The 23,115-nt window shown below is 47.4% G+C and overlaps 1 protein-coding gene across 1 annotated transcript in view; it reads left to right on the top strand.

Annotated features, from left to right (window-relative positions):
- Positions 1-2: 2 nt before the first annotated feature.
- Egln1 (egl-9 family hypoxia inducible factor 1) overlaps positions 3-23,115 on the top strand; it is a gene marked incomplete at its 5' end in the record, with an annotated part of 35,032 nt that continues 11,919 nt past the window's right edge. Inside the window, one exon of the mRNA XM_017801262.2 lies at positions 3-530. Coding sequence (XP_017656751.1) covers positions 3-530 — 528 coding nt within the window. The remainder of the gene's footprint in view (positions 531-23,115) is intronic.

The raw sequence follows: 23,115 nt of genomic DNA, 5'->3' as shown, positions 1-23,115 counted from the left end.
ACAGTGCCGAGGCGCCGCGCGCGGGCCCGAGGGACAAGGCGCAGGCCCGGGGTGGCCGTGGTCCGGGCGAAGCGGGGCCCAAGGAGCCGGCGCGCAGGTCGCCGGGCCCTGAGCGCGCCAGCCTGTGCCCGGCGGGCGGCCCCCCTGGAGATGCGCTGAGACCCGGCGGAGGCCTGCGGCCCAATGGGCAGACCAAGCCGCTGCCCGCGCTGAAGCTGGCGCTGGAGTACATCGTGCCGTGCATGAACAAGCACGGCATCTGCGTGGTGGACGACTTCCTGGGCAGGGAGACCGGGCAGCAGATCGGAGACGAGGTGCGCGCCCTGCACGACACCGGCAAGTTCACGGACGGGCAGCTGGTCAGCCAGAAAAGCGACTCGTCCAAGGACATCCGGGGCGACCAGATCACCTGGATTGAGGGCAAGGAGCCGGGCTGCGAGACCATCGGCCTCCTCATGAGCAGCATGGACGACCTGATCCGCCACTGCAACGGCAAGCTGGGCAACTACGTGATCAACGGCCGAACGAAAGTAAGTGCCCGGGGCTCGCACGCCCGCAGGTGGGTCTGCGAGGGCCGCGCCCCTGCAGCCTGAGCTGTGCAGCGCACTGCCCGGCCCGCGCTGGGTGCCTAGCCGTAGACCCCGGTGGGATTGCATGGCTGACCTCGGCCCGCGCTGGGGTCCCCACCGGCAAACCATGATTGGGATTGCCTGACTGACCTCGGGCCCGCGCGTTGCGTTAATGTGGCTGCTTTTGTCCCTGCACTCCAGCCACAATGCAAACCCTCCTGTAGTTCTGGCCACTCATGGGTGTGTGTGGGAGTATTAGGGTACCAGCCACATCAAATCTGAGTGATGCTCTTGCCTAATTGCCTAAACTAATTGCCCCGCTGTTTCCACCAATCGCTTCTCTCTGATTGAGAGCCAGGCGCTGGGTGTTTAGCTACGTGTGGGTCAGCCCTAGAAAGGTACATTTAAAGGCCTCTGGTAGGAAGACTCCCTGTATTCAAGAAAATCTTGGCCGCTCCCCCTCGCTTGCCTTGTAGTTTTTATCTCGTTGCCGGTCCCTTCTGTTTTGAAACCCACTACAAAACGGGGAAAGAGGTATTTCCGTTCCCAGGGCTCAGTTGTAGGTAGGTTACGCTTTGAGCACAGGTTTCCTCTATTTGCTTTGTTAATGTGATCCCTCTCTTGAAAAAGAGCTGTTTTGGTGGCTTCCTGGGGACAAAAACAACAACACGGAACTGGAGGTCCGAGGGCTAGTTTTTTCTTTCCCCTTACTGGGGCGATTCCTCCCAGTCAGTGCTCTTCCCTCCCTCTGGTGGAACCAGCTCGGTTTCCTACCACTCCTTGCAGCTTTCATGCACTTTACTTCCTAGATTTGAATCTTTTCTTTGTGTTCACCTCCTCCAGTCGGTCTGATTTTTGTGAGTTTTGAGGGGTTGTGTAAAAGCCTCACATGCATTTGTACCCACAGGCTTTCTCAATAGCTACTCCTTGTATGCCTTTCAGACTGTTTTGACAGTCTTCTGGGACTCCTAGACAGAGGACGGTTAATGAGGGGGGTGGGGGGGGGGACAGTGGGCAGTCTACAGCTGGCAGAGTCAGTGCTGGATGAGGGTACCTGTCCTTATATCCGGTAGGCGCAAGAAAAAGTTGCTTAAACTTAAACTGGATGCTGGGGATATAGGTCAGTTAGTAAAGTGCTTGCCTAGCTTGCAAAGCCTTGAGTTTGAGCCCCAGCACCATATAAACCTTGTGTGTGGTATACTCCTGTGACCCCAGCTCTCTAGGGATGAAGACAGGAAGATCAGAAGTTCAAGGTCATCCTCTGATACATACGGAGTTTGAGGCCAGCCTGAGCTACATGAGACCCTGTCTCCAAAAAAATTAAAAAACAGAGCTGGGAGCCAGGTGTTGTGGTGCATGCCTTTAATCCCAACACTGGGGAGGGCAGAGGCAGATCTCTATGAGATCAAGGCCAGCCTGGTCTATATAGTGAGTTCCAGGGCTCCAGGGAGACCCTGCCTCAAAAAAGCAAAACAAAATAAATAATAAATAAAAGGGAATGGAGGTCTGATTAATCTTCAGCCTTGATTTTTTTTTACAAGATTTTCATTTATACTTAAAGAGAAAAAAGATTGTCATGTGTCACACTTGCACTCCAGGCCAGAAGAAGGTACCGTGGAGGACAGTCCCACATTAAGTTAAAATTGGAGTCCTGAAGGATGTGGTTCCTGAGTCTTTGTTGATCTGCTCCCCTTGTGTAATGGAGCTTTCTAAGGTGAGGGAGTCTTCTGCCTTCCTGTTTTCCCCCTGTTGTCAGGGAAGAGACAGCAGATAGCCTGGTTCTAAAGCTAGCTCTCCTGGGAAGCTGTTGGGAAATAGTCACCCTCTTTCCTCATGGGTTGAAGTAACTGAAGGAGACACAGTAGTGGTTTAAGTCATCACCTGCCTCGAGGTATTATCATATCAGCAGGTACTAGCCAGAGGGAGGATGGGTTTTACACTTGCTAGATGCGATCTCAACCTTCCATCTGTTTCAGGGACACAGGTTCAGGATCTATGAATGGTCTGAGGGAATTCCGTTTGTTGAACTTAAAGTCATTACACACGTATTGTGTGTGTGTGTGTGTGTGTGTGTGTGTGTGTGTGTGTGGTTGGGGGAGGGGGACAGAGATCAGAGGATAGCTTTTGTGAATTGATTCTCTCCTTTCATCTTGTGGGTCTTTAAGCTTGGTGATAAGTGCCTTTACCTGCTGAGCCATCTTGCCAGCCCCTCATTGAACTTTGCTGAAAGAATTTTGATAATTATATTTGAATATGTAGTGTAAGTATTTCTTAAAAAATAAAAATATAAAGATTGCTTTGGGATAGTGACAACACAGTTCTCAAACACTGAGCAACAGGACTACACTAGGCTCCGGATTAGGCTCTATTCAGAGGCTATCACAGTGATTGCCCAGCCTTGAATTGAGGAGAAGTCCTAACTTATATTTGGGGAAGTGTCAGCTGATGCTTGGCCGAGGCCTACAACTTAGGAAAAACTGGCTGACAGTCAAGTGCAGGTGACCTGGATTTTGATCCTGTGGTGTGGTGTGGTGTGGTGTGGGGTGTGTGTGTGTGTGTGTGTGTGTGTGTGTCCCGGCACTAGGTGGAGGTAGAACTTGGGAGAAAAGTTATCTTTCCCTTAGCACAGGCTGGAACTGAAGTTCTGATCGACATTGCTGTTGAAGTAGAGGTAATAACATCAGCTTGTGAGTCATGGTTCTCCAGCTACATGTAAACTTTGATCTGCTGACTGTATAGTGTTTATAGTGTTTGACCACCCGAGTTGTGCTCATTTGTCATTTTTAAGGGGTGTCATGGCATGAATGCTATTGCATATGACTACAAGAGGGGTCTTACATAAAGAGTGTACTCTTCCCTACTGTGAGCGTGCCTTCTTCAAATGTGTATATTTTTCATTTTGGCTTTTGACATAGTAGGGCAGTTGTCAGTACCAGGTCTTCGCCTCCGGATTTGAAAAGCAGAATGGTGTAGCTGGAGAGATGGCTTAGTAGTCAAGAACACGTGCTGCTCTTGCAGGGAACCCGAATTCGGTCCCAACACTCTCACAGGAGCTCACTGTGGTCTGTGCCTCCAGTTCCAGGGGATCTGATGCCCTCTTCTGGCCTCCACAGGTACCAAGCACACACATGATTCACTTACATACATGATTCACTTACGTACATGGAGAAACTCACACATACTGATAGAAAAGTGGGACTGAGGGGTTTCTTTCATTGATAATCCTGTAAAATACTGGGGCTTAAGTTCAGGTCTTCTGACCAAGCTCTATGTTCTCTGTCACTTACATCATCTACATGTGTGTCTGGGCCTGGAACTCGGGGGTAAAATTGGCCAAGTTGGCTTCCCTCACATCTGGCCACTGCTACCTACTTTAAAAGAGGAATCCCCAAGGGAACATGAAGTAATCCAGGAGAAAACAGAAGTGTGTTGTCACTGTATCCCAGCTCTGCTCTCCACTTTCTTTTGTTGTCTTTTGGGGATCCCTACCCCCTTTCTTGCCTTTAATCTGTCCTTTCTCACCACTTACCCTTCCTCACATCCTTCCTTCCATCAGGAAGACTTGTGGTGATGTCAGTAGAAAGGCCCCACTGTCTTCCATCTGTATAGAGCAGGGTTTGGGAGCTGTCAGAAGTCATAGGCACCTTAACTGGATAGAGAGAGGCAGGATGCAGCAGAGCACTGCATCTGCCTGCTGCCTGCCTTTCTCTGGAGGAAAACGTTCATTAGGTTATTGGGAGACTTGTGGCAAGAGAGTGGTGAGTTTGAGGCTAGCCCAGACTTCATACACATACTCTTTCAAAAAAAAAAAACTCCACAAAACACTAAAAAATAAACTAGATGTGATAGCACATGCCTTTAATCCCAGCATTCTAGAGGCAGAGGCAGGCGGATATCTGGGTCAGCCTGGTCTACATAGTCAGTTCCATTCATCGAGGGCTACATAGTGAGACCCTGTCTCAAATAAATAAAGTAAAATAAATAAAATTACTAGAATAATATGCATAACATTTTTCTACTTTAATCCCAAATGCCATCTTTGAACAGCTGTTAAAAATGAATGTAAAGAAAAGGAGGTGCTGGGGGTGTAGCTCAGTGTGGAGCACCTGCCTAGGATCTACAAGGCATTTAGATTCAGTGCCTAGTGCTGGAGGGAGGGAGGGAGGGAGGGAAGGAGGGAGGGAGGGAGAGAGAAATAGGATGAGAGTAAGAAGCCCCTTCCACTCTTGGATTTTTCTGGCACTGCAGCTAATTAGTCAGCTCTGGAAGGCTTTTAGAGCAAAGAATAGGATGAGGATGATCTGCTGCTTTATTGAGGCTACCATAGGGATGAGGTGGCAATCCTCTTAGATGGTAGAGGAAGAACCATCTCAGAACCCAGCAGAGGGAAGCAGATGCCTGCAAGCCACGAAGGGCCCTCTGTTCCCTGATTGTGCTGGCTCTTGGGCTCAGACTTCAGCCTCCAGACTTTTAAGAAATAAACTCTGATGGGTGGAGCCTAACTAAGTAAATAAATGCAAAACAGAACCAGACAGAACATCCTTGCACACTGACTTCTGCCATCCTCTCTCCTCCTAGAAGCTAGGGTATAGTCATGGGAGCAGCATCAAAGTCCTGTGTGCAGAAAGCCTGGAAGCATGCGCCTGCCGGCCTGGCAGCTGGGAGATGATCCTTGAAGGATCCAGTTAAGAGGTTTCAATGGCGCCAGACTCTCCTTGTAGGAAGGCATTATTGTGTAGTGATTTGGTTTATGTGCAAGTGAATGCCTTGAATTCCAAGGCATTTTATTTGAAATTAAAAGGGGTTTTGGCATGTTTATAACTCTACTTAGGTATCCCCTAATAAGTAATAAAAACATCCCGCACACCTTTAGTCCTGTTGTGGAGGAGAAGGAGGGCATTTAGTGCAGAAGGATAGTGGCTTTTCTGTCCTTGTTAGCTCTGCATTGGACACTAGTCTGCCACTGGTACTCTTTGACTATGGCTGTGTCCTTGGGCTAGTGGCTCAGCCTCAGAGCCTCAGCTTTTCTTTTAGGAGATGGTGCCCACTGTCTCTACCTCTCATACTTGCTGTGAGGAACCCATAAAACTTGCACGTCATCCAAGGCCTTTGAATGAGCAGCACTAGGTGGAACTGTTAATTCCTGCTATTCCCATGTAAAACGTGTCCTATTTTTAACCTTTTCTTTTAAAAGGTCAGTGTCTCCCTGTCTTGCCCTCTTACAAGCTGGAGGAAAAAGGCTTTGAACTTTTTTGGCCTAATCACTCCCCCTTACATGCACACAGGTATGCACATGCACACACTTTTTTAAAAACAGGAAATAAATTTCAGAGAGGTTAAGTGACTTGTTCAAGGACACTGAGCTGTCGTGACAAGCCAGCAGACACTGGGTTCAGCTCCCCCTTCTGTCTGCAGTAACTGTTGCTTCGCAGGCTGGTATAGGAACCACTCGCTCCTGCAGAGCTGAACCCGCTCTATTTTTGCTGCTTTCGGGGCTGTGTCAGATGTGTGTCGCTTCCTCCTCCTTCCCGCTTTACTTTGGTCTTTCCAAACACTTGGGCTTATCTGACACTCTGGCTTGACCTTTTTCACCTCTGCCCTGTCGCTGTTGGAGCCCCATCCCCTGAAGCAGGACTTTCCGCTCGCTCATCCCCTCCCTGCCTTTCCTCCTTTGGGCTTGGACTCTGCCTTTGCCCTCCCCGCCTCCACCCCTCGTCCACTGTTTTTTGTAGCCTGTACATTTCTGGTATGCCTTTGGATCAATGTGTCAGCCTGGTGGCTTTATTTTTCACTTTAGTCCTTTAAAACTACATTAACTCTTTCAGCCTGCTTTTCATTCTAACAGATTCTTAGACCCTTCTGGTGCTGGGGACTGGACTTCCCCGTGGTGTCGTGAATATAAAAAGTACTCTAAGACAGGGTTTTATGTAGCTAAGGCTAGCCTCAGTCTTGCTGTGCAGCCCAAGATGGCCTTGGCCCCCTCATCCTCCTGCCTCAACCTCCCCAGTGCTGGAGTGACAGGCATGTAGTACCACACCTAGACACCTAGACCCAAGGGGGGTCCTAGACACCTTTCATAGATCTGTGTGCTGCTTGCTGTGTTTGCAGTCTCCTTCCTACTGAGGTTCCTGTCCTACACTTGGTCTGCAAGCTAATATTCACTGCTGTCTTCATAATTTGTCTCTGGCTCCACTTCTAGCAAACACTACAAAACCAAACCCTGCTAGCTGCTTCACAAGTGCATCTCCCTGCCAGCTTCCTTCATGTCCTATTTCCAGACTTTACCTCCGTTCACTTTTGCTGGAACATTTTCCCTATCATAATCACATTTCATCAGTACCTTGAAACCACTTTTATTTCTGAGGTGTTTGGACAGTGGTTGCAGCCTTTGGCTGCTTGTCAGAGTACCATAAATGTTCCTGAGTTTGGAACTGTCATTCTCAGGTACTTAGTCAATGCCCAACCCCATTTTTTTTTTTCACAAAATCCATGTGCTTCTGTCTGTGTTGTCCCAAGGCCTGTTCTATTAATTCTCAGTATAGATATGAAATAAATACCGTGAGTGTGCAGGCACTGGCCACAGGGAGCTAGGGATACATGTGCTTGCAGAAGATAGCAGAGATTGCCCCCATTTGATGGAGCCTTTAGCTGGCCTGGTCTGTGACGCTCTTGACCCCCTGCCCTCCCACAGCATCTCAGCACACCCATTCTCTCTCACATGAACCCCTCTTTTAAGATGGTTCAGGAATCCCTGTAGAAAGACACAGAGTCTGTGAGTGCTGCCCTGACCTTTCTGTCTCAGCCTTTTGAGTGCTGGGATTACAGAATCGAGCCACCACATCTGACCAAGGCTACTTTTGAATAACAAATCTGAATAGGAAACATTAGGTCTGTATTGGTTACTTTTCTTGGTGCTGTGACCAAAAACCTGACAAAAGCCACTTAAAGGAGGAAGAGTTTATTTTGACTCAGGTTTTAACAGGATATAGTCCATTATGGGAAGGCATGGTGGATGGTCAGTGTGGCAGGAGCTGGTGGTGTGGTTTGGTCCATGTCCAGGCATTTCAAAGTAAAGAGCTTGGGCTGGAAGCAGGCTAAGCTACAAGCCTCAAGGCTGGTCCCCCAGCAGCCTATATCTTCCACCTAGATTCCACCTCCTACAGGTTCACAACCTCCCAAGAGCATCACCAGCTGGGGACCACCTGTTCCAAAGTGAGCTTGCAGGGGACATCTAAACCACAGCCCTTGCTAACTAGCACAATGAAAAGGACCAGTCAGAAGTCTGAGCAGTTCAGTGATTGACTGAATTCTTACTTACGTTGACACTTCCATCTCTTACCTGCAAGAAGAACGTAGAAGCTCTGGTTCTGTGTTTTTAAAAAAAAATTATTTTAATTTTTTTTATGTTTATGAGTGTATTATGTGCATGTAGGTAGTTACACCTGTGTCATGAAATGCCCAAGGAGGTCAGAAGAGGGCATTGGATACGGTGGAACTGGAGTTATGGACAGTTATTAGCTGCCATGTGGATGCTGGGAATCGAACCCAAGTCCTCTGCGGAGCCACCTTTCTAACCCTGTTCTGTGTTTTTGTGTTATTCCTTTTTTGCCTTTGTGAGGACTTCTGTTAGCAATACCCTTGAAACCAGTGGTCTGAGAATTGTATCCGAGTTGGAAAATTCAGCTATCTCCTCTTGGCCGGGTCCTCTCTGCCATCACGGCCATTTGGAGGATTCAGTCTCTCCCTCATCCTGGTCAGAATATACTCTCACGTTGGGAGAACTTGAAATGCTTGTCCTTGTATACTTTTTTTAAAATTTTTTTTTTTATTTTCTGTGTATTCATGTATTGCCTGCATGTAGGTAAGTGCACCCAGGTCGTGCAATGCCCGGGGAGGACAGAAGAGGCTGTTGGATCCCCTGGGACTGGAGTTAGAGACAGTTGTTAGCTGCCATGTGGGTCCTGCGATTTAAACCCGGGTCTTCTGCAAGAACAACCAATGTTCTTAACCACTGAGCCATCTCTCTAGCCCCCTTGTACACATCTCATAACTTGAAATTTTAATCTATATAGCAGAGTTCCCTAGAAAACTCTGGCTTAAGACAGCATGTCTCTTATGTTGGATTATGTGACCAGGGCGCTGAGCTACCTGGGTGAGTCACTGTCACAAAGTTGAGGGAGGTCCTAGGCTAGGGCCTGAGTGCTGCATGGTGTGCGTGTGTGGGAAGGAACTGTGCTCAGACCTGCTCCCTGCTTCTGGCATGTTCAGCTCTCAATGACTGTGTGCAAGGCTTGGGTTCCTGTCTACAGTGGCCTCTGACATGCATCTTGCTTCCACAAAGGATGCGAGCTGAAAAGCCACAGAGAAGCTGCCTCAGAGCCTGAAGTCCCGGTCTTTTCTAACTCATCATAGAAGGGATGTCCCCTCTCCCACACCCTGTTGTTTGGCTTAGAGTTAAGCAGGTTCCTTCCATGTTGGAAAGGAGTTACACAAGGGTGTGAGTGCTAGTTCATGATAGTCTGTGCCCTTCTTGGTCTGTATTCATCTCTCTGTCTTCTCTTTCTCTCTTTGGAGATAGAATTCTGTGTGGTCTAGGCTGGCCTAGAACAGCAGATCCTCCTGCCTCAGTGCTGAGGTTACACCATGTTCCTTTCACTGCTCTGGTCTGGACTCTTCCTGAGGTGATCACAGGCACTTGCAAACACAGGTTCTAGACTTGGCCAGTTTCAAACTCTTACTCTGTCCTTGATTGTTCAGTTTTAGGCACGTTCCATAGCAGGGAAAGTGTCACTTCCAGCTGAGTGCTGTAGGGGTCCCATAGCACCTCAGAAGTGGGTGGATGTGACAAGGACAGCGGGTGCCAGCACTCACCTGCAGCACTTACAACTAGCTTTATCTAGAAGGAGCCACAGACTCCTAGATCGTCTCATACCCTGGTGATTGACTGTGCAGGGCTGAGAGAAAGCACCACCCGAATTTTTCTGAAAGCTTTGCAAAGTCTGTGTGATTCAGATTGAGATCTCCTGTGTTAGAAGGGGGACTGCTGCTAGGGCGGGGTTTGGGGTACAGAGATGGAGGAACAGTTTTAAGCAAGATTCTCTGAACTGTGTTTATGTTGCATCATTAATGGGCCCCCAAGTGTCCAGAGCAATACAAGTCTCTCTGCCTTCTCCTGCCCAGCTCTTGGAGAGAAAGCTCTGAACTGGGGTCAGGTAGGTGGGCATTGTGGGACACAGGATCCTGTGGCAGCCCAGGAGTGAGTCTTGGCAGGCAGTAGGCTAGGAAAGATTTTCTCAGAGAGGCTGTCATTAGGCTGCACTGAAGGATGAGCCATCTGGAAAGAACAGCATTTCAGAGAGAGTTTTACTTATTTAGAAGTATCTCCTGGCTAGGGGTGTGACTCAGTTGGCGGAGTGCTTGTCTAGCATGCACAAAGTCAGGGGACTCTTTCTCCAGCACCACATAAACCAAGTGTGGTGGCATATGCCTGAAATCGTAGCACTCAGGAGGTGGAGGCAGGAAGATCAGGAGTTCAGGGTCATCCTTGGGTGACCAGCCCAAGTTTGAGGCCAGCCTGGGCTACAGATCTTCCTCATTCCCACTTCCATTTCCCTGTTCAAACCCAGCTTCATTTCTGCCCTGTGAAAGTCAAAGGCCTGACTTTTTATTGTTTCCAATTCTTTCTGTTCCCTCCCTGCCTTTTGAAAAGAACATTTCACTTCCTGCCATGTGCTTTCTGTGCAGGAACCCACCTGTAAGTCCCTGAACTGCCTTTGTCCCTCTGTGACTTCCCCAGCTCTTCCCGTGTAGAGGTGGCACAGTGTCCTCCAGCTTGTGCCACACCCTGTTCCTCTGGGCAGGTTACAGCTCTGTCCTGTGGCTGACAGACCTTCTCAGCCATGACACTACTGCTTGCCCAGCTGCTACTCCTGGAGCCCTGGGAGCCTGGGATAAGGTGCCAGATGCGCTCACCTTATCAGATCAATGTTCTCAGCTTTTTTTGCGTCAGGGATACAGTAAGGTTTTAACACTGTATCTAGACCGTCATACAATACTGTTTTTTCTTTAATGCTTTCTTTTCTATGTACCACCTATCTCCAACCTATATAAATTTTACCAAGACTGAGGGCTGGGGAGATTGCTCAGTGGTCACAGCACTTGCCTTGAAAGCAAGAGGACTGGGGTTCTGATCCCCAGAACCCAGGTAAATACCAGGTAGGTGCAGCCTGCCTATGATTCCAGCCTCAGGAGGCAGAGACAGGGAATCCTGAAGCAAGCTGGCTAGAGAGACTAACTGTATTGGCAAGCTCTGAGATTGACTGAGAGACCCTGTCTCAAAGGATAAGGTAGAAGAATGAGGAAGACACCCCACACCAGCCTCAGACCTCTGTGTACACAAGTGTGCTAACATGTGCACAAGTATGCCTTCCTCCCTGCAAACACATGAAAAAAGGGAAAAAAAGGCCAACACAGACATCTCTCTTAAAAGTCTTAGAGGTGCATTTGTAGATGTATACTTTTGCCATTGGGACATAATGTTGTCAATCACGAAGTTCATGCTGAGAACTTTACAATTGAGTTATTAAAAAACACTCTTATGGGGATGGAGAGATGGGTCAGCCATTAAGAACACCAGTTGTTCTTGTAGAAGATCCAGGTTTGAATCCCAGCACCCACATGGCAGCTAACAACTGCTGTAACTCCAGTCCCAGGGGATCCGACAGCCTCTTCTGACCTCCACGGGCATTGCATGACATGGGTGCAATTACCTACATGCAAGCAATACATACATACACATAAAATAAAAATAATAAAATTTTTTAAAAAAACAGTCTTATAGTGTGTAAGTTTGCCATTGTTTGTCAGGCTGTGTTCATAGCTATCTTGGAGCCTGTCTGCAAGTTGGACAGACCTGAAAGGATGTGATTGATTCTTTGCATTTATCACATGTGGATTATGAAAGCCCATACCGTCTGTGCAGGCCAAAGCCAGACCCTTCCTCATTCCTTCTTGATTCCCCACCACACCTGTGGGTCAGTTTGCCCACCCCTCCCATCACACCTGTGAATCATTTCTCCCATGGGTCTTCCATGCCAAAACCTGCTGCAGCCATTTAGACCTTATACCTCCCTTAGAGTCTGGGCTTTAGAGCCTCCTTCGTACAACCCCACTGGTCTGAATCTCCATTGAGCTCTCCTTTCTTAAAAGCTCTCCTCCAGGGCTAGAAAGATGGCTCAGTAGGAAAGAGCACAGCATGAGGACCTGAGTTCAAATCCACAGCACCTATGTGAAAAGCTGAGCATGGTCACATACATCTGTAACCACAGAGCTGTGGTGGGGCAGAGATGGGAGGATTGCTGGGGCTGGGCCTTGCTGGCTGTCAGCCTAGCTCCAGGTTCAAGGAGAGGCCATGTATCAAAGTAGTAAGGTGGAGAGCAATAGAGCAGGACACCTGACATCTTCCTCTGGCTTTCCCACATGCATTTACAAGCATGTGCTTACACACACGTGCATACAACACACAAAATTGTCCTTCAAGTGCAGTGTGGTGGTACACACTTGTAATCCCAGTTCTTGGGAGATGGGGTCAGAAGGATCAGAAATCCAAGGTCATCCTTAGCTACATAGGGAGTTTGGGGCCAGCCTGGGCTACATGAGACCCTGTCTCCAAAAAACGATAAAAAGTGTCTTTCCAAAGGTTCTGAGGTCATTGAGGATGCTACCCTGACCCAACCATGACTGTGCTTTCCGTACGTTAGGCACATAGCACTCAGTGGCAGACCTTAGCTGTCTTCTGGCCTGTCCCTCACCTCTCTTCACCACCTGCTCATCCACATCTCAAACTGCAGGAAACCTTTTTTTTCAAGTCTGTGAACATTCTTTCCTATTGTAGTCAACTCCCCTCTCTCTGCTCACTATGGTGTTCCTGGCCCCTAATTTTCCAGATAAAAATAGCCCAGGCTGGCCTGGCCTTATTTTCAACTCCAAGTACTGGGAGAAAGGCCTGGTCTGAAGGTGAAATGAAGTTGTGTGCCATTCCCTGTGACAGGAGCCAGACAGGGTTTCTGTTGTCATATCCTCCCCTCCCCCTAAGAGGGGAGGTCAGTGCATCTGCCTCCTCAGCCAACCAGTGCCTAAGAATCTGCAGGGAATGCCTATGTCCTCAAAACTCACAGTTCAGATGTGATATTGAAAGTGACCTCTTAGACGAAGGCCTTCAGGGTGACTTAAGAGAGAAGAGCCTGCAGCTACCACAGGCCATGGAGATAACAGACAGTGCAGAGCCTTCTAAAGCAGAATTTTAAACTTCTGACATCACTAAGCTTTTGCTTTTAGAACTGCTGCCACTGACTCAGAATTTCAAATAGGTTAAAGCTGGGCTTGAATTGGCTCAGTGGTTAAGAGTGTTTACTGCTCTTGCAGGGGACTGGAGTTGGGTTTCTAGCACCCACATTGGGTTGCTCACAACCTCCTGAAACTCCAGCTCCAGGGCATCTGACGCCCTCTTTTTGCCTCCACACGAACTTGCACACATGATATACATATACACAGACACACACATAGACGTAAATAAAAATAAATCTTAAAAAGAGTTTAACAAAAGAGGGCATGATCTTACCCAGGTGTAAAATGTCTCTCTGAGAATCAGAAAGCCGTTTGGTCCTGAGCTCATGTTCTAGATGATGTTGATGTTTAATTGGCCTGAGGAAGCAGCTGGTGGAGCTGTGTGGTACAGGAAGACACTGGCAGAGGGCAGGTGGCAGGGACCTAGTAGGGCAGTCACTTCAGTTTTGCTTTGGTAAACATTCAAAATTTTTTACCCTTAGAAGTTGTACCTCTTAAATTTTTTTTTGAGACAGAGTCTCACTATGCAGTCCTGGATGGCCTGGAACTCACTTGTAGGCTACGCTGACCTCAAACTCAACAGAGATCCATCTGCCTCTGCCACCATACCTGGCTTAATTTTGACTCTTAAACTATGCTCATTCTCTGAGATTGGTGAAGAAAGTGGTCCTAGAGCTAATACCATATAGGTCATTTACATGAAAGGAACCATTGTAGCTAGCTAGAGATAGGAGTCTCACTGCACACGAGCCGGAGACAGCCTTGGATTCATGTTAATCTTGTTGCCTTGACCTCCTGAGTGCCAGTATACACCTTTCATGCCTGGCTTAAACTTTGAGTAAAGACAGTTCTGACTAGAGACCCTGTTGATCCCCCTGCCTGCAGGTTGGCTCAAGGTAGTTCTACAAGCTGGCTCCTGACTTTTGAGTGTGGACCCCTTAGAAGGCTGACAGCAGCTGAGTTTCTCTCCCCTAAGTGAACACACACAACTTGCAGCCCATCTGTTGACCCTATGTTAAAGTCCCCACTGTAAGAGAACCCCCAAAGACCAAAACTGGTATTTTTGAAACAGTACTAAGTTGACCAGGCTGGCCTGGAACTTGCTATCCTCTTGCCTTAGCTTCCTGAGTACCTGGGATTATAAACATGCACCACTGTGCCTCACTTACTGAGTTGATTTTCTTGGTATCTTTAGTTGTGCTTTTAGGTGAGCCCCCCCCCTGGAAAGTAGGCAGGTAAACCCTAGAGACCCAGAGGAGGGAAGCCAAGCTTTTTTAGTCTTCAGAAGTTGTTGGCCTTGTAGAAGCAAAGCTACCAGCACAGAGGCAGAGGCCCAGGGATGCCTGCGCAGGGCACACCTTTGCACATGTGTTGCTAGGCCAGCCCTTGTTTTGGAATCCAGACATGCAGTTTTGCCTGAAAGGGTCCAGAGGCATCATCACTAGGGATGTATACCTGATGGTGATTCCTCCTTTTCACTGCCCCTTTCCTCTCCTGCCTCCAGCTCCTGTGGCACATGCAGGTATGTTCTGCTTTTGAATCTGATGCCGCTGGTAACTGATATCAAAGTAAGATTCACCTGAATTTGTTGTTGTTGCTGCTATTGTTTTTGTTGCTTTGAGACTGGGTCTCCCTGGAGCCCCAGCTGGCCTGGAACTCCATGTGTAGTTCAGGCTGGCCTCAATCTCATAGAGAGCTACCTTCCTGTCTCCCAGGTGCTGGGATTAAAGGTGTGTGCTACCACACCAGGCTTACCTGAATTTTTAAAAGATAAAAGGCTTTAGTGGATATCACAGTGCACTGGGGCTGGGGAGCCCTTACTAAAAAAAACTGAAGTCTGATTCATGTTGCTCCATGCTGCTTATATTAAAGGCAGCTCTGTGTCTGCCAGCTGTGAGGCATCGCTTGATGTTTTGGTGGAAAGTGTCTTTAAAATGTATAGGAATCATTTGTTCTTGGCTTATTTCTGGAGACTTCAGTGTCATTTGATATGAACAAGTTTGGTAATGGATGCCTGCTCTAAAGAGCCCTACAGGTGTTTCTTCATCTTAGAATTGTCTGGGGAAAGGGAAGGTGACCACTGACAGAAGCCAGCAACAGGCAAGGGTCTGCCAGTTCCTCTTGGCATTCTTATCTTGGCTCTCATGGAGCAAGTCCCCAGCAGCTGTCCCAGGCTCTCCATGTGAAATGGAAGCATCGTGGACCCCATGAAGAGTGACTGTTAGGACCTTGGAGAAATGTGCTTGTGTCTTTAGCTTGCAGCAGGCCTTTCTCAAGTTATTGGGTCCTGACCTTGGTTTCCTTTGGCAACTCCTGCTGGCAGCAGCTCACAAACTACAGTGCAGTTTCAGAGTCAGAATTTTTGTTTTGGTATGTGCCAGGCCAAACTGGGTGACGCACTGGCATCTTCTACATCCTTGATGGTTTTCTGTCTGTTCTAACAATTATTGAGAAGTACTGAAGTCTCTGGATAGCTCAGGTGGTAAATTGCCCACGGATCTGGTTAATTTTGCTTTGTTTGGAGCATGGTTGTATGTTTATAATAATAATAATAATAATAATAATAATAATAATAATAAAAACTTAACAAAGCCACAAAGCAGCAATCTTTCCCCATAATGTGCAAGATTTTTACAGTTGAAATACTTAAAATTTCCAAATTCTAAAGACAGTAACTGCTACAATGATGGAATATTTAGGCTATATTAAATTACACAATTATGGGGCTAGAGAGATGGCTCAGTGGTTAAGAGCACTTGCTGCTCCTGCAAAAGACCTGGTTTGGTTCCCAGCACCCATATGGCAGATGACATCCATCCATAACTCCAGTTCCAGTGGATTCAATGCCCTCTTCTGGCCTCTGAGGTGAATTGCACACCTGGGTGTACTTACATGCATGCAGGCAAAACACTCAAGACACATAAAATAAAAAGAAACCAATAAGCTGGGCATGGTGGCACACACCTTTAATCCTAGCATTTGGGAGGCAGAGAGAGGTGGATCTCTCTGTGAGTTCAAGCCAGCCTGGTCTACATAGGGAGTTCCAGGCCAGCTGGGGCTATAGTTACTTTCCCATATATATAATATATTATTTTCCCACATATATGTGTGTATATACATATATATATTCTGTAGATAGTATATATTTCTACAAGAAAAATACATATATGGACACATGTAAATTAATTCAAAGAAATGGCTTTTAAAAACATAATTTTATCCAGTGACAACAGAAAAGCTACTCTTATACAGAGTAATTCACATCTTACAGGTTTCTGATTTCCACTATAAAAATATTAAAAACAGGTAGGCGTGGTGGCACATACCTGTAATCCCAGCACTCAGGAGGATGAAGCAGGAGGATCATTCTAAATTCAAGGCTAGCCTGGGCTACAGACAGCCTGTCTCAAAAAAAAAATCAGTTTTAGAAAATAAGTATGGGAAAGGTTTGATGGTTCACATTTGTAATCCTAGTACTTGGAAGGTGGAGGCAAGAAGATTAGGAGTTCAAGGCCAGCCTGGGTTATATAATGAATTCCAGGCCAGTATAAGCTACAAGACTCTGCCTTAAAAAAAAAGCCAGTTGTAGTGGTACATACAACTTTAAGCCCAGCACTCAGAGACAGGTGGGGACCCTAGTTTGATTTTTTTGCACCCGTGCTCTGTGGTACACAACTGCTTTTAGCTCCAGCTCCAGGGTATCTTAACATCTCTGGCCTCTGAAGGCACCTACACACACATACACACACACATGCACATTCTCACTCCCCCACAAATATACATAACTAAAAATAATAAAACAAACCTTAACAAAACAAAAATGTTGGACCTCAAGAAATTTCTAAAGTCAAAAGTAACATAGGCTTCTCAACAATTCAGTTCTAGAACTCCCTTGGGCTGGATTTGACTTATGGCACAGTGCTGGCTTAGCACATGACGATCCCCAGCACTGAAAGAAAGGAAAAATAAAACTTCCTATGAAATTGTAGGCTATACGACTAGAAAGGAAATATTAGAGAGACAAATTCAAAGCTATCAAGTCTACACTCACATCAGCAGGAACTAGCAGTAAGATCTTACCAGGTGAGATCTGACCCGCTCACTCTACCTTACCTAGATGTACAACTAGCTTCCAAAATTAACATCCATGGTGCTCTTTTTTTTTTGGTCTTTTTGAGACAGGGTCTCCCTGTAGCCCCAACTGGTTTTGAACTCACAGAGATCTGCCTGTCTCTGCCTCCTGAGTGTTGGGATTAAAGGCATGCGCCACTACACCTGGCTGACACTCATTTTTAAAATGCAGCTTAAATAATTAAATTCATGATTATCAATAAAATACAAATTGCCATTCAACCTCTCTCTGTGAAGGGGGAGGCCCAGAAAGGATCCCTTGAGTCAGTGCTCTTCGCTTGGGTGACTTCAGCAGCTGTGGCTGTGTGAATGGGTACACGATGCCCTTACCCACAGATCTATTTCTTCTCACCGTGTCCAGGACATGTGCCAACTGCCCAAGCAACAATAGACTATCTTTAGTTAAAAATAAGGCTCTATGTTCTATGAAAGCCAGCCAAGAACTCTCACTCTGGCTGGGGAGATAGCTAGGTTGGTGAAGTACTTGCCAGGCAGCCATGAGGACTTGAGTTCACATAAAGAGGGCATGGGTGCACACACTTGTAATCCCAGTGCAGAGGAGGCAGAGATTCCCAAGGCTCACTGGGCCAGACAGCCTTGCCTGATTGGCCAGTTTCAGGTCCTAGTAAGAGACCATGTCTCAAAAAAATAACTCAGACAGCTCCAGAGGAGCAACACCCAAGGTGGACCTGTGCCCCCCCCAAATAAAACAATTCTTTGTGGGGGCAGGGGGAGTCTGTTTGAGACAGGATCTCCCTGTAGCCCCAGCTGGCCTGGAATTCACAATGTAAACCAGGCTGGCCTCGAACTCACAGAGATCCTCGAGATCCGCTTGCCTTTGCTTCCCAAGTGTTGGGATTAAGTGTGCCACACTTTTTAACACTTTTAACAAGCACACTTTTTAACAAGGACCCCAGGTGATGCATTTGCATTTAAACTCTCAGCAGCCCTGGAGGAGGCAGGGTCAGTCTTCTGTGTGAGGAACAGCTCTTCTTTCTGTGTGTTACTTTGTCATGGACCATCTTTCCAGCCTTGCTTGCTGAGGGAGTGAGGTGAGGAGGGTAGCAGGCTTTGGTATATTTAGAAACCTGAGAGTGAGAAGTTGAGAAAATTTCCTACTAGTTGTCTAAGTATTGAGAGTACCGAGGAAACACCTGTACTGAGTGAATTAGAAAATTGGGACTGGAGAGATGACTCCATGGTTAAGAGCCCTGGCTGCTCTTGCAGAGGACCTAGCTCTTACATAGTGACTTACAACTATCTGTAACTCCAGCTCCAGAGGACCTGACATCCTTTTCTGGCCTCTGTGGGCACTAGGCACACATGGTATACTTACATATATGCAGGCAAAACACTTATACATATAAAATAAAATGGGATGAAATGGTGACAGGAGTGATGAGGTTTGAAATGTCCATCCTGAGGACAGGTGGCTAGCTTGACAAGGGATGTCCAAGTGGCCAAGAAGGTCTGAAGGTCCAGGGCAAGGAAGGGACATTAAGTTGTGTCCACACACACAGTCATAACGCCTTCCAGTGGTGCTGGATAGCTCAGGTGCTGTCACTGCAAAGATTGGGTTCCTCTAAACCCGTTAGTTTGCTGGGTGAGGTTGAGGAAAAGCAGGCTGGCAAGCATCTGTTGTGGGTGTAGAAAGAAAGGAAGGCACAGGGAGGATGAAACAGAGGAGAGGGATGAGGGTGGAGTTCACCAAAACCAGTGGAAAGGCTGTACCTGTGGAGTACACTGGGAGGCAGGGGGATTCTTTCCTTTCAGGCTGCAGGTGCTGACAGGGACTCCGATGGTCAGGTGACTGGAATGAAGTTCCCATTTCAGATGACTCCTGGGGATTCTGGTGGCAGGGGGAGAGAGAACATGGAACTATGGCCCCACAGCATGTGCTCTCTGGAGGGGGACAGGGTGTGCCAGGAGGAGGCAGCAGGTGAGGTGAGATTGGGAGATGCTGGATTTGATGTTGGAAAGCAGAGCTTGTTGGCTTTGACTGCTGGAAGTAGGGGTGGTACCTGAGAGCCTGCCACGAGGATTGCTGGGGATCAGTCATTCAGCAGCCTCTACTCACATCCATGGTTGGGCAGGAGGCTGAGCAACCGATACACCTTGACACATCTTCTAGTCAGCTTCTGGGGCCGTGTCACATCAGGTTACAGATGAAGAAATCACCTTCACATACAGTGGCCCACAGTCACGTAGCTGGCCATTGGCAGAACCAGGATTAGGAACCAAATCTCAGCCCTGCGCATGGGGCTGCTATATTCTGAGTCACCCACTCCTAGGTGGTGACTGATACCAAGGGTGCAAAGTGTTTTCAGAGCACAGCACCCCGCCCTCATGCCTAAAGGAAATTCACTAACAACATGGAGCCCTGGTTGTACCTGGCAGGAGCTTTGCGTAACTAAGAACTCGGCCTCTCTGTGTCAGCCCTGTGGCATCAGGGTGGCCTCCGTGGTCTCAGCAAGATCGCCCACACCCATGTGAGATGAGCATCTCTTTTCCAAGGGCTTTGACAGAAATCCCAAGTCTGGGGCCAGCGAGATGGCTGGAGTGAAGGTGCTTGCCATGCAAGCTTGGCAACCTGAGTTAGATCCAAATCCGTGTAAGGTGGAAAGAGAGAGCCAATCCCACAAAGCTGTCTGACCTCCATATATATACTACGCACAGAATGATAACAAAATTATTTAAGATTTTTTTTTTTGGTCTTTTTGAGACAGGGTCTCCCTGTCACCCCAGCTGTCCTGGAACTCACTATATAGACCAGGCTGGCCTTGAACTCACAAAGATCCACCTGCTTCTGCCTCCCAAGTGCTGGGACTAAAGGCGTGCGCCACCATGCCCAGCTAAGATTTTATTTTCAATTATGTGTCTGTGTGAGCATGCACATGTGAGTGCAGGTACCTGCAGCGGCCAGAGGTGTGGGATTCCCCTCAGGAGCTGGAGTTACAGGCAGTTGTGAGCTGCACACGTGATTGCTGGGAATTGAACTCTAGAAGAGCAATAAGTGCTCTTAACTGCCTAGCCATCTTTCCATCCGCAAAATTATTTTTAAAAAGAAAAGAGCTGGTGTGATGCCACCTGCCTTTACTCCCAGCAGAGGCAAGTGAACATCTGAGTTTGAGGCCAGCCTGGTCTACATAGCGAGTTCTAGGCCATCCAGGGAGGGCTGTATCTAAGAGACCCTGTCTGAAAAAACAAAAGCAAAAAAAAAAAAAAAAAGGAAAAGAAATTCCAAGTTGAGTGTTAGGCTCTTACAGGTCTCAGCTGTGACCCCTTCCTAGGTCAGCCTCTAGCAAAGTTGAGCCTTGTGTTGCCCTGGAGAGTAGAAAGAAAGTTTTACTCAAACAGGTATGAGGACCAGGTTAGGAATCCCATAGGCAGTGGGTTCTGGCAGGGATGGATTCTTGGCAAACAGTACTGTCCACAGGTGGCAGGGCTGGGACCCTGCTGGGACTGTGCATTGGTAATGGTGAGACCACGGTTGAGTGGAGCCACAGGTGGGCACCAGTGTTGATGGGGGAAGAGGTTCTTATCACTAATGTACACTGTTGGCTCCCAACCCAGCTAGTGTGAGGTGGTGCTGAGGTTTGCTGTGGCCTGGCCAGCTCCCAGTGGCACTCTCTCCACCACTATGGCCTTGGGGCATACGGGTCCATAGTGGTGCAGGAAATGAGGGTTAACAGCATGGGAAATCAAATAGGGCCACTGTTCCACCAAGTCTCTTGATTTGTCATTGTGAATATGGCTTCAATAGCATTGCATTAAGGGTTATTTTATAGTGAAAGTTGAACTTTCCACTTTTTAAAAAATTGAATTCTAGCTGGGTGTGGTGGCGCACGCCTTTAATCCCAGCGCTGGGGAGGCAGAGGCAGGTGGATCTCTGTGAGTTTGAGGCCAGTCTGGTCTACATAGCAAGTTGCAGGCCAGCTGGGGCGATAGGGAGACCCTGTCTCAAAAAGACAAAAAAAAAATTGAATTCTAATTTTTCTTCTTTAAAATTTTTTTTCCATTTTTGGATTTTTGAGACAGGGTCTCATTGTGTAGCCTAGGCCAATCTGGAACTTACTGTGTAGCCCAGGCTTATCTAAAACTTGGCAATCCTCCTGCTGCAGCCTTCTGAGTGCTGTAATTGTAGGCTTACTGTACTATCACACCCAGAATTTTTTTCTTTTTTTTTTCACACCCAGATTTTAAAATGTCTTGTGCTTTAAAATTTTAATTTCATAAGTGGCCTTTTATATTTAGCCTTGCAACCCTTTATTTCTTAAAACTTCATAGACCATCCTTGACTATATGAGGTCCTAGTTGGATTGTTTTTTTCTTTTAGGATATTTAGAGACTGCGAAAGTGTTTCTGTTGATCTTTGTTTAATCTTCATAACAAGTGTTTCAAAATAATATCCAGTATTTCCATAAATGCTCTTGTAAAAAAGCAAATTGTTGCATTTCAAGTATTCCCTTATCAGAATGAGTTATTCCAAGGCCTTCCTGTGGATCAGAAGAAGGTAACACTCCTGGGTGTGCTGGGCTCTGCTGCAGCAGGGTGCTGCCAAGCTAGGCAGGCATTCCCTGTCAAGTAGAGAGATGTGGCTTAGGAGATCTGGTTCCAGGACCCCCCCTCCCCACCACGTAGGGGCAGACAACAGATGCCGGGCATTTCTGCCTCTGCCTCTACCATATTGCGTCCTCCTGCAGGGCAGTGCTGCCCAGCTGGAGACAGTCAGTGTCCATTTGCATAGAGAAACATTTACTGAGTGGTTTCAACACTGAAGGAGTTCTATTACCATGTACTCAGCATCAGAGTTAGTGGAACATGAAAGACCATGTAGAATCAAGCCAGAGGGCCCAGCAGACCTGGATTCATCATCTGGCCAGGTGTTGGCTATGGTGCCTCAGGTTGGCTTGCTCTCCTTCTCCATGGAACAAGGATGGTAGTTCAAAGCTCTTACGTATCCCTGTGAGGATAAGTGGGACTGGTCCATAGCAGGACCTCTCATATGTCGTAACAGAGACGCTTGTGAAAGTCGAAGGAGGTTCACTTGCCCCACTCCTTGTGTCCCCTTCCTACAAGGCAGGTGGCCATAGCCTAATTTTTCAAATGAAGAAGCAGCTCCAGACTAGGGAGAAACTTCTACAAAGTCCTGGAGCTGTCAGGCACAGATGGTGTTACCATTGTCTTTGTACCAGGCACAGATTCCAGCACTTTCCATGTGCTGTTTGTTAGCTTTGGTGGTGGTAGGCAGCTGTTGTTTTCACTTCCCTGCCAAGGGCAGTTAAGCCAGAGAGATTGTCATTGGTCCAAAGTGACCCAGCAGTAAGCAACACAGGGCTCAGGTGCAAAGACCCTGACTTCACAGCCCTCTGTTCCAGATTCTGCCCTTTATTTCATGCCCCCTTCTGGGAAGGTCAACAGTTTTACCAATTGGAGTACTTGGTTAAGGTGCTGTGCTGTTACCTGTCCTTACTGCCCTTTGCCTGCACCGTTCTCCATGCTTCTCTGTGTGGTAGATATTTAACACTCTGTCAGCATCCTTCCTCTAATGTGTCCCCAGAAATGAATGCAGCCTTCAGGCCTGGCTTGCATCTTATAGAATCTTGAACCATTGCTGTCTCTTCATAGTGCTGCAGCTGCTGAGCAGCTGTTTGAAGCTTATGGCTAGCCAAAATCCTAGGTCTTTCTTGCTTTCATTTTTGTTATTGTTGTTTGTTTCTTAAAGGTGCTTTTTGAAAAGTAGGGCTGGGGACATAGTTGGGAAGTCCTTGCCTAGGTGCAAGAAGCCCTAAGTACAATCAGTCTCCAATATCCTATAAAACCAGGCATGGTGATGCACACCTGTACCATGTCTATAATTACAGCACTGCAGAGATAGGGGCTGTAGGATCAGGCATTCAAGGCCAGCCTAGACTAGATAAGACCCTGTTTCAAAAGTGTAGAGGGGGTACTCTGCCAAACTGTCTCACCCACTTTTTATAGTTGGCTTTGCAAAATGAGAGTGATGTCCTTTGGGGGGGGGTGTAAGCATTAAACCAGAGAATGCTTATGAGGTTCTTAGCGCAGGGAT

The sequence above is a fragment of the Nannospalax galili genome, unplaced genomic scaffold, assembly GCF_000622305.1.
Source record: "Nannospalax galili isolate Female #2095 unplaced genomic scaffold, S.galili_v1.0 scaffold702, whole genome shotgun sequence".
Classification (NCBI taxonomy): domain Eukaryota; kingdom Metazoa; phylum Chordata; class Mammalia; order Rodentia; family Spalacidae; genus Nannospalax; species Nannospalax galili.
This window is presented reverse-complemented; position numbering and strand designations above follow the sequence as displayed.